Source organism: Oryctolagus cuniculus, chromosome 12 (assembly GCF_051225735.1).
Source record: "Oryctolagus cuniculus isolate XC-2025 breed Fujian yellow rabbit chromosome 12, ASM5122573v1, whole genome shotgun sequence".
Taxonomy (NCBI): domain Eukaryota; kingdom Metazoa; phylum Chordata; class Mammalia; order Lagomorpha; family Leporidae; genus Oryctolagus; species Oryctolagus cuniculus.
In genome coordinates this window covers 56094303-56112062 of record NC_142878.1, presented here as the reverse complement: position 1 = coordinate 56112062, position 17760 = coordinate 56094303, and the positions used below count along the sequence as shown (strand labels likewise).

Here is a 17760-nt window from a genome sequence, read left to right as displayed (position 1 = left end):
CAAAATATTTTCATTTTATTTCTCTGTTCCTCACATCTTCATCCTTTAAATCTTTTTAAACTGGCAAATATCTTTGTAGGTAATTGTGGGTCATACACAATTGTAAGGAAATAAGAGATCTCTTGTACACTTTGCCCATCTTCCCAGTTATAAAAACATAATTTCAAGAAAATGGGGGGAAAAAGCAAAAAACAAAAGAAAAAAATTTAAAAACCATAATTTCAAAGTAAGAGGGATGTCTATGCAGCTTTAGCTACGCGGTACCACATGCAACCAGAATTCATACCTGCGGAGCTGAGGAGGACACTGAAGTCTGTCCCCCTCTGAGACTCTCCTCCTTCATTATTCACCTCTTTTTCACTATCTCGATAACGATCCCAGTTAGAGACGATCTTCCTTCTAGAATAATTTCCCTGCTCATCATTCTCTCCTCCGTAAGTCTCTGTATCGCTGTCATCTTCAACCTGCAATCATTAGAGACAAATCAATAAGCAGGCAGTGGAAATCTCGACCTCAGTAGCCTTGAGAGTTTAAGAAAAAAGGACACAGGTTTCACAATAAAGAGCAAATTCATACAGCAAGTTGTCTGAGGATATTAAATAGTATTTTGAGAGAGTCCCATTATACCAGCCTCTTCTTTCAGGGTAAACTCTTTTGATGAGCATGGAGAAGGAAAGCTGGCAAGTTCTTGCCTAAATATTTGTGTAACTGATATCTGCAAAATCAGTCCCTTTCAATCTTAAGTCAACAGTTGTGTCATGTAGTTGAAATAAGGCTGTCGGCCGGCGCCGCGGCTCACTAGGCTAATCCTCCGCCTAGCGGCGCCGGCACACCGGGTTCTAGTCCCGGTTGGGGCGCCGGATTCTATCCCGGTTGCCCCTCTTCCAGGCCAGCTCTCTGCTGTGGCCAGGGAGTGCAGTGGAGGATGGCCCAGGTGCTTGGGCCCTGCACCCCATGGGAGACCAGGAGAAGTACCTGGCTCCTGGCTCCTGGCTCCTGCCATCGGATCAGCGCAGTGTGCCGGCCGCAGCGCGCCAACCGCGGCGGCCATTGGAGGGTAAACCAACGGCAAAAGAAGACCTTTCTCTCCGTCTCTCTCTCTCACTGTCCACTCTGCCTGTCAAAAAAATAAAAAAAAATTAAAAGAAAAAAAAAAAAAGAAATAAGGCTGTCAGTCTTAAATGCAAAGGGCAGTAGGACCAATATCAACTCTGCCTTTCGATGCAGATTTTTACGGACATATTCCATAAATGTGCTTTATAAGCTTATATATGGGGACCCTTCTCAGAGATATTTTAGAAAAGAGTTTTCAGCCTTGGGCAGTAAAAGGTTAAGACAGCAAACAGGAAAATCCAGATTATGAGAAATTCTAAGCCATTAAGGGCTCTGTTTCAACACAAATTGCAAGGGGAGGAAAAATGGCAGGGGAATGGGACAGTCCTGTAGTCAGAAGAGCTGACCAGGACATCACCAGTGTCACGTAGAGAACTATGTGTGCCCCGATTCAGACAACCCAGCCAGAGAGAAGAGTCACCATGAGACAACCGGAGAAATGTGGGAAATGACTGCATGTTTATGTAAATACTGTGGATTTTGTTGACTGTTTGGTATGATTACTGGTGTTGCCTTTTAAGTGTTTTCACCTTTGGGATATAAACACGAAACTCTCTAGGGATGAAACCACAACAACATGTGGGACTGGCTTCAAAACAGAGGGTAGAGCAGGACAGCGGGGAGAAGTGAAATTAAACTGTGTGACAGAGTGGCTGAAGCAGAACTGCTACACGGAAACTCATTCTATCTAATTTTGCATGAGTTTGAAAATTTCCATAATAAAATACCATATTTTTTAACAAGAGATATCTGTGGAATCCAAACAAATTTTAAGGAAATGCCCCAAAGATTATAAAATCCTTATTTAAAAAGTGTATTAGAAAACATATCTATACAAAATGTATTAGTATGGACTTTCGTTTTTTAAAAATAAGCATAAACACACAAATAGATCATATGCCTTGCAGAAGAGTAGGAAGAAATGATAAGCAAAATCTAAAATAAAAACCCGACATTCCCATCACCCCAGAGTACCATTAACAACTTAGTACATATGCTTCCAGGTCTTCCACATATTTATTTATACATCCTTTTTTTCTGGTAACCAGGTTTTTAAAATTGCTGTTTTCCATCTCTCCATTCCGGTAAGTTTCATTTCATGTACCAAACTATTTCCAAATTTCCTATACAGCTGATTTTTCCAGACCACAATCCAATTCAGGACTACACATTAGATCTAATCTTCCCTTGAAATGTTTTGAATCTAGCACAGTCCCTAATTTTATGGCACTGATTTATTGACAAGGCCACGCCAGGCAAAACATGAAAGAAGCCATCTTCTGTGTGGTATTATTTGTAGATTTTTTAAAATCTTATTACCTATAAGCTAATCTAAAAGAAATCAAAATGCTCAACAAAGTTAAACATTTTCTGGCTCAAGTACATCATAGATGGTGCTCTGAGCCTTACGTCACACCACATCAAAGGGCAGGTAAGTAGATGAACCAACATGAGTCATGCCAGGATGGGCCAGAGGGCCTGGGTGATGAAGTCTGACCCACTCCCTATGCAGATGTGGCCCCATCGCTTCACACAGGAAGTGTAGGTATGGTGTTATTTTGGCTCACTTGTAAATTTTCCCAACAGCCACTCACTTAAGAAATTTACCTCTAGTCAATAATCTTTATCTCAATCAGGTTTCAAGAGCTTTTGTGATATGATGGTGTAACTGACCTTTCAAGATCACTTTCAGGCCTCAAATACCATAAAAACTTCCTTGTCAAGCCAAAAACACAGCAGTCGACATTATAATATAAGGACTGCTGGTTTCCCTCCAGTGTGCAAGTGTCTTAGAACCAAAAGATGCTGGCAGCCTAAACACTATGTGACTGGATGAGATCTGTCTTATAAGTAACAGATAAATTTTTTAAACATAACAGACATCAGAAACATTTTAAAGAAAACAGCTTTGTAACTGAGGAAAATCGGGGGGTATAGAACTAGAATGAAAATACTAGCAACGATTTAATCCGGGAAAATCCAATATTCTCAGGTTGGTCCACTGGGTAAATACAATTCATGGAGGGTTCTCTGGTTAGCATAAACCTTAGAACATAGCCATGAAACAGGGCAAAAATGTAAACCTAGGCAAAATAATTATCTTGGTTGGAAAGAGCATTATGATCTGAAACACCTGGGGAGCTAACACAGCGAAACAGCACAGAAACAGAAGGCAGGAGCCCTACATGGAATTAGTGGGCCTTCCACTGCATCACGTAACACTTACCACGTGTTAGGGTAGGCTGGGTCTCATACAGATCTGTGACTCACTAATCCCAGATCAGCACAATCATCGATCTAGGATCTCATTACCCAAACACAAACACAGGGATGAGAGGACCTGCCATTAGCCTCCACAGGAGAATAGTCCAAAGTGATCAAACCCAGTTTAGAAGACATCTGGTATAGCTTGAAGAAAGATACACCGATCTTAACAACTCCTTGAGATTTCAACTTTGGTACATCAGGCAAAGATCTGGGACAAAACACAAACAGGCAAGGCTTTAAGATGCCTTTAAGAGAAAGAACAGAGCAAACAGGGAAAGACTGATGAAAGCAATGTGAAAACTCTAAATACAAGGGCATCATTTTTCTGTTAGACTCATTACAAAATTGGTCTGGTGGTTATCAATGTATTTCATACTTGGCCATTGGTCATTGGTTGCAGTGTTCCTAAAGTAACAGGAACCCAATTAGGTTAACAAGCTAAAGACCCATTATAAGATCAAACTACTGCTGGGCTATCACCTTCAACAATGTGCACACACAAATACACAAATACACACACACACACACACACACACATACAGTCCACTTAGTACAAAGTCAGATTCCCAATGGGAAAAAAAGGTAGCTTGATGTTTTGCAGTTCTTCCTATAGCCAAGAGTCAATTTCACTTCACCTACCCTGCAGAATGGAGATGAGAAAATTTATTCCATGACTACTAATTGGACAACAGTGTAGCATTCTCTAGAAAGGAAGGGGGAAGAGGGGGAAAAGGGGGAGGAGGGAGAGGAAGGGGAGGAGGAGGAGGAGGGAAGGAGGGGGAGGAGGAGAATTAAACATGGGACAAGACATCCACAAGCATTTATGTACATAGGAGATTAATCTAGGAGACTGGAAAAGAAAATTGGTAGTTTTACTTACAAAGTGTAAGTTTTTACCCTTGTTCTAGGTAATTGAGGAAAGAACTGTATTACCATAAGGAACTGTAACCTACATTCAACTAACCAGAGAAGTGAGATTCAAACCTGTTAAATCCACAAAGATCTGAAAAGTCATCATAATCAACAATTACAACCTCTTCTTTACCAAACTATTTACCAGCATAGCTGGCATATTATAAAATGTTTCTGTCGTATCACTTTTTTTTTTTTTTTTTTTTTTTGACAGAGTGGACAGTGAGAGAGAAAGACAAAAAAGTCTTCCTTTTGCCGTTGGTTCACCCTCCAATGGCTGCCACGGCCGTCGTACTGCGGCCGGCACATTGCGCTGATCCAAAGCCAGGAGCCCGGTGCTTCTCCTGGTCTCCCATGGGGTGCAGGGCCCAAGCACTTGGGCCATCCTCCACTGTACTCCCTGGCCATAGCAGAGAGCTGGCCTGGAAGAGAGGCAACCGGGACAGAATCCGGTGCCCCAACCGAGACTAGAACCCGGTGTGCTGGCGCCTCAAGGCGAAGGATTAGCCTATTGAGCCACGGTGCCAGCCCATATCACTTCTTAATTCACCTCAAGCAATAGCATTAAAATCACAGTCAAGAAAAGAAAATAAGAAAGAGTAGACCATCAACTTCCCACTGACAGGGACTGACAGGACAATTCTGTACTCTCACAAGAGTCAGCAACCCTGCCACACACACCACAGAACACAACTGAGGCTACGTTCCCTGCCACTTTTTGTTTCAACCAATTTTTATTTACAGAATGTAACTCTTCAAAAAGATACATTCCTTCATTTTATCAATGGTAAAAAGTCTTATTAAACAGAAACAAAGCCTAAACATCATCAAAATAAAGCCTAAACATTAAAAGTATATGAACATAGAACACAATATGTAGTTTTTACTTAGGCAGTTATGTGAATGAGGCTGTTTTTAAGTTTCTTCACTGACAACTCCGTTTTAACCACTGAACAAATTGTACTTAAATTAACAGTAGTAAAAAATTTAAAAACTCAAATTTAAACATGAAAATATGGAACACTCAAACTTTCTGAGGCATATCAAAACACCTACATCTAAGGTTGCATTTATTTGCAAGGTATCAATACATGTTCAGTGCTAAGACTATCTGTTGCACTTACAGTATACACAAAGCAGCATTAGACTACAATGGTTCAAATTTAAGCTTTATACCACAACTGGCCAATTCAACATTATAGCTAACGCAGTGATTTTTCTTCTGAAACTCAATAAGCAAGTTATCATTTGAGTACATGGAATAATGCCATGTCTTCTTTATAATAGTAAACTTTAAAATCCAACTAACTTCATATCATGAAAACTTCACCTAGCTGTACAAAAGCTCCCAAATACAGTAGTCATCAAGTTTCTTCTTTGTAGATTCCACTAATTTATAGTTATGTTTGTACAGATAAATGCAGGACACTACTCCAGATTACTGGGAACACAAATGTCAGTGCGTCTCTACCTGTACTTAAGTACAAGCACACCACAACCACAACCATGGCAAGTCACTGCCCTCACACGTCCTCCACTGCTTCCAGGGTTCCTTTCCACATCACAGAGCTAATTTAATGGATACCATCAACCTCTCTGCGAAAGTTCCTTTATTAAAAATTTTGAAATTTAACTAGTGGAACATGTACAGTCTCAATAAGCTAGTTTTAAGATTTTTAATTAAAAATTTTGAAATTTAATTTTAAATAAGTCTCAATAAGCTAATTTTTAGTTTTTAATTAAAATTTTTGAAATTTAATTTTAATTAAAAATTTTGAAATAACTACCAGAACATCTACAATATCAATAAGCTAATTTTTTTCACTAACTAGTTCCAATACAATATGTAATGCTTTAAATTTTTATAGATACTTCATTAAAATGATTAAAGGTATCTAAAAATGCCATTAGTGAGTAAAATATTAACCAAAAAAAATGACACTGAAAGTATTTTTGAGACTTTTCCTAACTAGAAAAGCTGTGGAATTCATAATGAACACGGATACAACGACACTTCAACCCTGCTGTTTTACAACATCAATAATAACAGTAAATGCAAGAAGCACAGAGAAGAGCAGGATTTCAGGAGAAAGAGCTATAAACACTTAAATTTTAGATGCCTCAAACACAAAAAGGTTCACAGCACTTATAAGTGCTATCATTTTCATCCTGTAATTAGTTCAAAGCTTTATTTCATTTCTAATTTTATCCAGAAATCAAAACCTAATTCATTACATGATGCATCTTATCAATTTCAGTTTTCAGGTATCAAAGTCATGCAAACTCAAGTGTTTTCTTTTGTGGCAATACCACATTTATGGACTGAGCTTCAAAGACAGAAAAAATTCATTTAAAATAACTGATGCACTCTTCTGCCCAGAGACATAAGGACTAAGACTTTTTTTTTTTTTTTTTTTTTTTTTTTTTTGACAGGCAGAGTGGACAGTGAGAGAGAGAGAGACAGAGAGAAAGGTCTTCCTTTGCCGTTGGTTCACCCTCCAATGGTCGCCGCGGCTGGCGCACTGTGGCAGGCGCACTGCGCTGATCCGATGGCAGGAGCCAGGTACTTCTCCTGGTCTCCCATGGGGTGCAGGGCCCAAGCACTTGGGCCATCCTCCACTGCACTCCCGGGCCACAGCAGAGAGCTGGCCTGGAAGAGAGGCAACCGGGACAGAATCCGGCGCCCTGACCAGGACTAGAACCCGGTGTGCCGGCGCTGCAAGGCGGAAGATTAGCCTAGTGAGCCGCGGCGCCAGCCAGGAGTAAGACTTAACGCTGAGATCACACAAGTGGTATGTAATAAGAGAAGGGGAAAAAGGATGGCCCAATGTAATTTCTTCTTTTTAAAAAGATTCAAACACAGATTGCCTTAATATGTGGCTAGATTCCCAGTAACAAGATATTTTGAGATCTAAAGAACTACAGAAGAAAAACCAGAGTAAGTTCAATTTCCCTGTTGTTTTTCCATAAATGTTCCTGTTGTTTACTTTGGATTTGCCTTGTACTTTTACTGGGAGACTTTTTGCCTTCACCTTCTTTCATGGCGATGACCCTGTTTCTGTGTTTCTCTGTGTAACACATCCTTAAGCGTCTTTTGTAAGGCTCGAAGAGTGGTGACAAATTCTTTCAATTTCTCTGTTATGGAAGGTCTTTATTCCACCTTCACTTATAAGTGAGAGCTCTGCAGGGCACAGTATTCTGGGCTGACAGTTTTCTTCTCTGAGACTTGGAATATATCTCGTCATTCTCTCCCAGCCTGCAGGGTGTCTGATGAAAAGTCAGCTGTGAGTCTGATTGGACATCCTCAGAGTAATCTAGCGTTTCTCTCGTGCACATTTTAGAATCTTTTCTTTAGGTTTTACTGTGGAGAGTTTGACTACAATGTGTCGTGGTGAGGATCTTTTCTGATCATGACTGTTAGGAATTCTATGTGCTTCCTGTACTTAGATGTCCTTTTCTTTCTCCAAATCAGGGAAGTTTTCTGTAATTATTTCATTCTAAAGGCCTTCCACTCCATTGTCTGTTTCCGCGCCTTCAGGAACTGCTAAGATCTGTACATTGTGTTGTTTGATAGTATCCCATAAATCTCCAACACTGTTTTGTTTTGTTTTGTTTTGTTTTTTGGTCTGACTGTAAACTTCCCACAGATTTGTCTTCTGACAATCTTTCTTCTGTTAAGGCTTTCCACATTTTTTATTTGTTCTGTTGAACTTTTCATTTCCAATACTTCCCTTTGATTTCTCTTTAAAATATCAATTTCATGGGGAAAATGTTCTTGACTCATGTCACATACGGATTTCTTTAATTTGTGGATTTGCTGCTGATTACTTCTGGGTAATCCCATGATCAGTTTTTTAAATTCTGTTTCCAGCATTTCTTCTATCTCTTCATTCTCACACTGTAGTATTGAAGTGTTGTTGTGTTCCTTTCAAGGTGTCATGTTGTCTTCCTTATTCTTGTGTCTTGAGTTGCCTGGTTTATATCTGGGCACGTGTGGAGATACTTGTTGTTTTTCCCCCCTGTGATGGCTTTTATCTTTGCACTATGCCTCTGTGGATTAGTGGTCTGCTCTTTTAGTGAATACCCTGACGCATGTGCTGGGTGTGGCCAAGGAGCTCTGTTCATTGCTCCAGGGTGAGGAGAGTGTCCAAGGTGACACCCAAATTGAGCATGCTAAGTCTTTTTTTTTTTTTTTTTAATCAGAGGGGAGGTTTAATCTGCTCTGTGGGCATAGTCTCAGGCTCACCTTCTTTCCTCAATGGAGACCAATGCCTAGTCGCCCCAGTGGGACCAACATTTGTTCACACTGCCACAAGAACCACACAAAGGATCCATGCAGTCCTCTTTGTGTGCATGGATCCCACAGCAATGACCCTCGCCAGGGAATCAGGGAGCCCTGAACGTGTGGAGCCACCCACAGTGACCGCCCAAAGACCCAGCCACACGCTGCACCCTCCCACACAGCCACAGTGTTTTCACAGTCCCAGCACACAAGGCTCCCACATTCATGAGCACCCAGTCCCTGTCAATGCTCCCAAACTCAGGTGTCTCCTCTTGGCTGCTTGCTGGGGACGAGGACACCAGCTGCTGCAGTGGTTACCCATGTACAAAGTGGCCCCACCCTCTCAGTTTGTTACAGGACCCCAGTGCCAGGTGGTTGGGGAGAGAAATGTGTCCCCTTCTTTTCCCTCTAGGCTGGCAGGTACACTGTCCCCCACAGGACTCCACGCTGTATTCACGCCAGGCTCTTGTCACAACTCTATCGCCAGCAGCTTGGCTGCTGCAGTCTGGTCTCACCGCATTCTCCAAAGCTGGTGCTAAAGCTCTCGCTGCTGGGGTCCTGAGCTGTCTCTCCCCGTAGGTCCACAACGTCCCTCTAATTTGTGTGCAGTTTTCTTTGCCCTTTTTTCCCTAACTCTTCTGACACTGCACTCTCTCCAGGTTTTGTAACTGTCTTCCCCTAGATTACAGCAGTAAGCTCCCTCCCTAGTCTACCACCATCCCCTGCCACTTTCAGTCAAGACCCGCTTTTCCCCCAGTATCCAGCAACACGTTCCTCATTTTTTTTGTTTGTTTGTTTTGGACAGGCAAAGTGGACAGTGAGAGAGAGAGAGAGAGAAAGGTCTTCCTTTTTCCATTGGTTCACCCCACAATGGCCTCTGCACCACGCTGATCTGAAGCCAGGAGCCAGGTGCTTCTCCTGGTCTCCCATGCGCGTACAGGACCCAAGCACTTGGGCCATCCTCCACTGCACTCCCAGGCCACAGCAGAGAGCTGGACTGGAAGAGGGGCAATCGGGATGTTCCTCATTTCTGAGACCTACCCAGCTCTTCCTTTAGTGTCCATATTTTTAACAGTCACTTCTAGCATTTGCCTCAAAATTCTTCTTTTACCCATTACACAATTCCACAATCAGTTGTACATTTTTAGTATTTGTAACAGAACCTCAATTCCTGGTACCAAATCAGTACTAGTTTCTTAAGCTGCCATAACAAAGTATCAGGAGGTAATTATCACCACATGTAATCTGGCTTTGTAACAGAGTGACTGTAGCAAAGGTACCACAGAAAGAATACGGAGCAGAGCTATGCAGAAACAATGTTCCTGCACATCATTATAATTAGGTTAGCACAAATCTGAAGCAGATTCTGTTAAGTTAAAACATATGGTAGGCTTAGAACAATCATTTAAAAATTACTAAAAAGTACACCATGGCACACTGGGTTAATCCTCTGCCTGTGGCGCCAGCATCCCATATGGGTGCTGGTTCTAGTCCCAGCTACTCCTCTTCCGATCCAGCTCTCTGCTGTGGCCTGGGAAAGCAGAAGATGGCCCAAGTCCTTGGGCCCCTGCACCTGCATGGGAGACCAGGAAGAAGCACCTGGCTCCTGGCTTCGGATTGGCACAGCTCTGGCCATTGTGGCCATTTGGAAAGTGAACCAATGGAAGGAAGACATTTCTCTCTGTCTCTCTCTCACTGTAACTCTACCTCTCAAATAAATAAATATTTTTTAAAAATGACTAAAAAATCTACAAAAACCTTAAATCAATTTAAATGCTACTTTCAAAATATTTACTTAATGTAAAAGAAAGCAGCAAAGAAAGAATTGAGGAATAAAATATGAATATTAAAAGGGCACAGGAATATCTAATTATATCAATAATATTATATAATATTAAATGTCAGTAGATCAAGGAATGCAGTCAAAAGGTAGAGACTGGCAGAATGCATAAAAACAGATCCAAACCATATGCTGTCTATAGGAGACACATTACATTCAAAGTTAAAAATAGCAATAAAAAGCCATCCTATGGGGCGAGCACGCGAGCGGCCGGCGGGGCTGCGTGTGGCGCAGGAGCCGGCGCTGCGGGTCGTCATGTTTCTCCAGTATTATCTCAACGAGGAGGGCGACTGGGTGTACACGCTGAAGAAGTTTGACCCTATGGGACAGCAGACCTGCTCGGCCCATCCTGCGCGCTTCTCCCCGGACGACAAGTACTCGCGACACCGCATCACCATCAAGAAGCGCTTCAAGGTGCTGATGACCCAGCAGCCGCGTCCTGTGCTCTGAGGGCCTCCTCCACCGCCTGCCGCTCCGCAGAGGCTCCTTGTAAAATAAACCAAAAATGCCCCCTCCACCTCGGCCATGAAAAAAAAAAAAAAAAGCCATCCTATGTCAAGAGTAACCAAAAAAGCTAGCTACAATGACTAAATAAAAAATCAAAAAGACATTAAGAATTGTTTTAAGAAAGTTGTTATAGAATAATGGGTCATTCAGAAAGATACAACGATTATGAGCATACAAATATATGCTCTAACAGAAACCCACAATTTATGAACAAAAAATGAATTTAAGGCAGAATCCAAGGTTCAAGGTTAGTTGGAGGGGCTGGTGCCATGGCACAGTAGGTTAATCCTCTGCTTTCAGCACTGGCATCCCATTTGGGTGCTAATTCTAGCCCCAACTGCTCCTCTTCCAGTCAAGATCTCTGCTATGGCCTGGGAAAACAGTAAAATATGGCCCAAGTGGTTGGGCCCCTGCATCCGTATGGGAGAACAGAAAGAAGCACCACCTAGCTCCTGGCTTCAGATCGGCGCAGCTCTGGCTGTTGCAGCCATTTGGGGAGTGAACCAATAGAAGGAAGACCTTTCTGTCTCTTTCTCTCTCACTGTCTATAACTCTACCTCTCAAATAAATAATAAAAATCTTCAAAAAAAAAATTAGTTGGAGACTTGAACACCCAGAATTCAAGGTTCAAGATTAGTTGGAGATTTGAACACCCCACTCTCAATAATGGCTAGAATAACTAGACAAAAGGGATAATATGTATGGCAGGACCAGTAAAAAGACTTACTTCATTGGGGTAGGTACCATGGCATAGTGAGTAAAGCCAGCATCCCATATAGCATTGGTTCAATACCTGGCTGCTCCACTTCCAATTCACCTCCCTACTAATGCACCTGGGAAAGCAGTGGAGGATGGCCCAAGTGCTTGAGCACCTGCACTCACATGGGAGACCCAGAAGAAGATACAGGCTCCTGGCTTTGGCCTTGCCCAGCCCCAACTGTTGCAACATTTGGGAAGTGAACCAATATGTGAATTATCTCTTGATCCCAGAACAATATATATAATATTTCACGGATCCAAAATGTTGTGGCTGCTAAGAAAGGGGATCAAAAAAAATGCAGACTACTCAAATTCAAGTGTCCCTCCTTGAGAGCAATATATGGAACATGAAGAGGGGGAGGGAAGTGCAGGACCCCAGGAAAGAGAAGATGGTCTCCACTCTCAGAGCAACAGCTCAGTGGCTGCTCTCACACCACCCCCTTCCTGCTCCAAGTCCTTGAGTCTTCATCAGCATCGATCTGTTTCAGACGTGGCTGGAATGGGCAGCATACAAAGCCAATGCATAACCATGTGCTGGCAGCCCACACAGGGACAGGGATGGGTTTCTTATGGTAAAGACCTTGAGAGTTCTACACTTGGACAATTTAGGGGTAGTCTGGGAAATTAGACTGGAGCAATCTTGATTGGACTAATAGTGATCTTAAACTATGCTTCGAGGAAGTCGTTTGATAGAGTCATTGCAGAAAGGAGGGAACAGACAGCAGGAAAATCCATTTCCGTTACCTGCTTTAGAAATTGAACTTCAGGCACCAACTCAGGCTTCTGCCCCACTTTAAACACATGTGAAAGCGACAAAGTTAATCAATCTTGCAAGTCCCAACTCTCACGAAAAGTTCTATCAACAAGATTAATACCAGCAACTTCTCTAGTAAACAAGGTACTAAATGGAACGACAGGAATTCAATTTGTTTCTTGATGCGGCTGTGAGCTAACAGAAAACGTAGTGTTTTGCTTTGTTGATCTACTTAATACAGACACACACAAATAACTAGTGATGCAACTAAACAGTCTACAAGTGAAAAAAATGGTCATTTGTTAAATCATTCCATTGGAAGGTTACATATACACAATATCAACCTTTATATGAAGAGCCTGAGGACTCCTGGAACCCTGAGCTCAACCAGGGCCACTGACACACCTACGCATTTCCCTGAGGAGCAGTGACTCTTCAGGGACACCTGTCTGTCCCTTTGTTCCATTTCCTTTGGAAGGTCACTGCAAATGCTTAATGCTGCAAGTGGCCAGGTTTCTTCCTGACTCTGTCTCAGTTAAAATTTCATCTCCCTTATCCGCTAGCTTGGGTCTTGTTTCCTTGGTTACTCAGGTTTTAACGTCATCACCCACCACCACTGTCCACAAAAAAAGAAATTCACATAGCATTAGATAGCTGTTTATCTGCTGAGATACTCCTAACACCCTCCAGTCACCAGAGGAAGAGAACTTAATTACCAAGGACAACTGGCCTGCTGTGTCCTTGGGTTCCAAGTTCAGGGATCCAACCACAAACGGAAAACATTGTTAAAGCTGCATCTGTTCAGACCATGCACAGACTTTCCTTGTCATTATTCCCTAAACAGGATGAAATAACTATTCACACCGCATTTACATTGCAGCAGGTATTGTAAGTGCGCTAGAGAGGATCTCAAGTATACAGAAAGAAGGACTGCAAAGGTCACATGGAAATGTGACACCGTCTTACGTAAGGGTCTAGAGTGCCGGCAGACTTTGGTATCCGTGGGAGGTCCTGGACCCAATCCCTGCACTGGACGCTGAGGGATGGCCGTAGGCAATCACTGAGCTAGAAGGAAATGAGACAGCCCTGGTCCCACCTCTGCCTTTCATCAAGATCACGCAGAAGCCACAGCTGACCAGTCCACCCCATGCCTGGTGACCTCATTACTCCTTCTTAGTCCTCCTCACTGTGTGTCCTAAGTTGCTTAAACTCCCTAGGACCCTGTGAGTGACTATACCCAAAATTTACTCAGTCTGCTAAGCACCCCCTCCCTACTGCAATTTTTTTTTTTAAAAAAATGTATTTGAAGGTAGAATTACAGAGAGAAAAGGAGAAACAGAGGAGAGGGAAATTTTCTATAGAAAATTTGCCTACTCCCAAATGGCCACAATGACTGCAGCTGAGGCAGGCCAAAGCCAGGAGCTTCCTCTGGGCCACCCATGTGGGTGCAGGGGCCCAAGGACCTGGGCCACCTCCACTGCTTTCCAGATACATTGGCAGGGAGCTGGATCACAAGTGGAGCGGTTCAAGTCCCAGCACCCATATGAATCCTGGAGCGCAGGCCGTGGCTGAACCAAACGCACCACAGCACCAGCCCCTGCAAATTTTTAAAAATATTTTAGAAGCACTCATCTCGCTAGTTTCTCTTTGGGACTTACTTCTCTCTTTAAATACAACTCTATGTGGAACTTATTTTTCTACCTGCCTAGCCTACAGCATGTCTATGTAAAGAGCACAGTTTCTGTTCCTTATACTACTCAATAAGCGTTCCCTGAGTAGCTACTGAGTGCCAGGCCCTGGGAACACAAAGACAAATAAGACAAGTCCCTAGGCTTGAGAACTCACAGGCCGGGGCAGGGGCATCAGACAAGTTAGCGTACATCTTACTAGAAAACATCCGAAGAAGCACAGGTGTAGTAAGCACATTCCAGGCAGGCATTTGGCACAACTGCTAAGAAACTACCATACCCCATCTCAGAGTGCAGGGGTTCGAGACGCGGGTCCTCTCCCAATTAGCTTCCTGCTAGTGTACACTGGTGATGGCGCCAGTTCTTGGGTCCCTGCCACCCACACAGGAGACCTGGTCTGCTTTCTGGGCCTCTGGTTTCCACACGGCCGGGCCCCAGCCCAGCTCTCGGAGGCACTGGGAGAGAAACAAATGGACGGAAACTGCCTTTTTGAGTGGCTGTACTCAAAATGGACTCACTATGCTAAGCACTTTAACAGGGCCTCCTCTCCCGACTGCCAGTTTTTACTATAAAATGCCAGAAGCAGCCACCTTGCAATCCCCAGCAACGGCTGCCGAGTGCAACGCTGGCACAGCACAGCCTGAAGCAGCTGAAGAATTTAGGCAACTCTCACACTAACTGGCCAAAGCTCCTTTGCCCCAAAAAACCACAAACCTCACTCTCACGAAAACCTGCTGGGGGCAGGAGGAATGCTGGTGATAGAATCCAGATGGGGCTGGACACGAACAATGAAGGAAGAGAGAGGGGTCAGATGGGGAGGGGAGAACAGCGGATTTCAGAAAGTCTGCTGTGCTTTGTGTTTTATTTGAGAGGCAGTGAGAGTGAGCTCCCATCCACCGGTTCACTCCCCTAAATGACTGTGACAGTGTCTGGCTGGGGCTGAAGTCAGGAGTCAGGAGCTCAATCAGGTCTCCTAGTTATCCAAGCCATCACCTGCAGTCTCCCAGGGTCTACGTGAGCAGCAAGCTGCAGTCAGGAGCAAGGCTGGGGGCAGGGGGGACTGGGAACAGACCCTGCGACATGAGACACACGTGTCTTGAACCACTCGGCCAAATGCCCACCCCAAGAAATTCAGTGTTTTTACACACACTTGAACGACAGAAGAGAGTGCTCCGGAGCTGAGGCCTGTAAAGCTCTCCTTGGCAGTGTCTCCATTCTAGGGGTTCAGAAACACAACCCCAGCAAAGATGAGCAACAACAAGGGACTGAGTCAAATCCCTGAAGAGCTGTTAGAACAAGGATAGGAGGCCGGCTCACTAGGCTAATCCTCCGCCTTGCGGCGCCGGCACACCGGGTTCTAGTCCCGGTCGGGGCGCCGGATTCTGTCCCGGTTGCCCCTCTTCCAGGCCAGCTCTCTGCTGTGGCCCGGGAGTGCAGTGGAGGATGGCCCAAGTGCTTGGGCCCTGCACCCCATGGGAGACCAGGAGAAGCACCTGGCTCCTGGCTTCGGATCAGCGTGGTGTGCCGGCCATGGCGGCCATTTTGGGGGTGAACCAACGGAAAAGGAAGACCTCTCAAGGATAGGAGACTCTGTGAGAAATTCCACGAAGCTTCCACAATACAATTTCACCATGTAAATATCTAACTAGAAACTCCACCCTGTCCTTAGAGGCTAAGAATTGAAAAGAATAGCTGTCAAGTCCTGCCCCTGCTTAAACTTCAGTACAGTGCATGAGGAAAAGGGGGTGGGGAGCCCGAGAAGAGAGGACTGGTAAGGCCCTCGGGGAGCTGCCCTCTCAGGTTCCTGATCGCTTCCCCACGCGTGGTGTTCTGCTCCGGAGAGTCTGCTGTTCCTCAGCGGAATCCACAATCAGTGCTAGCGTAATGTCTTAGATACAATTATTTTGTAAGATACTGCGGCATTTTTTCCAATGTACACAAGTTCAAGAGACTCTTGATTTTTTTAAATGCTCTTTCCAAGCCTCAAAACTAGATTTCATGGTGAGTGTCCTTTTCTGCTCTTTGGAGTGGGCTTTCCTGCTAGTGTCTCTACAAGCCTTTTCTACAGTACATATCCAAGGAGGCGAGCTGGAAATTTGGTTGGAACGATACCACTGCCCTTAGAGCATCTTCATTCCGGTTTAAGGCCCTAGGCTGTGGAGACGAGCTGAGGTCAGAGAGGGCCTTCACAGCAGAAGCAGAATGACAGTCTCCTAGAACGCAATCCAGCGCTTTTGCAAACATGGCTCTTCATTAAAAAAAGTTTAGAAGCAAATCATTCCCCATTTAAAAACATTTCAGTTTCTGAAGCTTTTATGAAGGTGCTCCTCAAAAGTCATGACAACCAATGGGAAAAGGAAAAAAAAAAAAAAGTCTATCAAACTGTCAGAAGAAAGGTAGCAACCCAGGGAATGACAATCCAAGAATCATCCGATTTGTGAAACTACCTTTCCTACAGCAATGACACCATTTTCTAGCCCTTCAGAACTCTTTCAATTATCTCATTTAAGTTCAACAAAGTCCTGGAGGATACACGGGACCTTACTTTCACGTACTCAGGTGTAGACACAGACAAGATACACACCAAACCCTCACGGAGCCACTCCAAAAAACTTACTAACTCCACAAGTGAGCATGCTTCCGACCCAAATACTTGCTCACATTAATACTATTCAGAATAGTCACTGAAAACTGCAAGGTTCACAGAAAAGGGTGTTGGGAAAATTCCTTCCACCAATTATAGTTAGTAGAGTTTACTTTAGCAAAGAAAACAAAGTAAAACAAATCAGACAGCTCCCACAACCTAAGCAGGGTCTGCGCATTCCAGCCAACCAAGAAGTCAGAAAACACTGTAAGGACAACAGAAGTGCATCATGGGACATTTAGTTGGCTACAGCTTAGACAGCCAGCCAATCAAATTGTCACAGCTTAACTAGTTAAGTGTTTGCAGCTTCATCAATTAACTGCTGGGTCTTTTGCAAGCAGCCAGCTAAACTCAGTACTTAGATTAAACTCTGTAGTGATTGGTCTGTTTGGTTTGTTCAGGTGCTCTATCCAAATCCATGGCCTCCTACAAAACTCCATGGTGAGAAGTCACTTACAGGTAACAGAGATCACAGTGAGCAGAGGGCTGGGAGCAGCAGGGCAGCAGGTGAGGCTGCTCGGATGTGCTCACCTCATATGAGGGCTGGCTCGAGTCTCAGCTGCTCAGCTGCCCATCCAACTCCCTGCTAATGTGTCTGGTGCCCTTGAAGTAGCACAAGACAGCTCAATTACTGGAGTTCCCACCAACCACGCAGGAGACCTGGATGGAGTACCAGGCTCCTGGCTTCAGCCTACCCCAGCCCTGGCTGTTGCAGTCACTTGAGAAGTGAACCAGCACAGAGAAGACACACATGTCTCCTCTGCTCCCCACTGCCTGCCCCCATCTCTCCCCCTACCATTCAAATAAATAATTCCTAAAAAAAAAAAAAAAGAGAGAGAGAGAGAGACCAGAGGCTGGGGAGACAGGAGTGCACATAATCAATGACTAATAAAGGAAAGACAGTTAACGAAGCAAGAGAGTTGAGGAATATTGGCAAAAACTGTCAAAAATACCTCTGCGCTAACAGAAACAGAGATATCAGCCGGTGACAAA

General features: G+C 43.9%; 3 protein-coding genes across 5 annotated transcripts in view; 2 read left to right on the top strand and 1 right to left on the bottom strand.

Moving 5' to 3' along the window:
- CHRM5 (cholinergic receptor muscarinic 5) overlaps positions 1–17760 on the top strand; it is an 81612-nt gene that overhangs the window by 27441 nt on the left and 36411 nt on the right. The window lies entirely within an intron of this gene.
- The window catches only part of AVEN (apoptosis and caspase activation inhibitor), a 189495-nt gene that overhangs the window by 135606 nt on the left and 36129 nt on the right, over positions 1–17760 (bottom strand). For all 3 annotated transcript variants that reach the window (XM_089310021.1, XM_051822123.3, XM_051822122.3), the window contains one exon: positions 287–464. In XM_089310021.1, the coding sequence (XP_089166147.1) occupies positions 287–464 (178 nt within the window). The remainder of the gene's footprint in view (positions 1–286; positions 465–17760) is intronic.
- Positions 10642–10932, top strand: LOC108178276 (H/ACA ribonucleoprotein complex subunit 3). The gene has a single exon (XM_051822128.3). It carries the CDS (start codon positions 10671–10673, stop codon positions 10863–10865), a length of 195 nt encoding a protein of 64 aa, XP_051678088.2. The 5' UTR covers positions 10642–10670; the 3' UTR covers positions 10866–10932.

Coding starts and splice junctions, on each gene's coding strand:
- LOC108178276 (XM_051822128.3), top strand. CDS start 10,671: ATGTTTCTCCAGTATTATCTCAACGAGGAGGGCGACTGGGTGTACACG.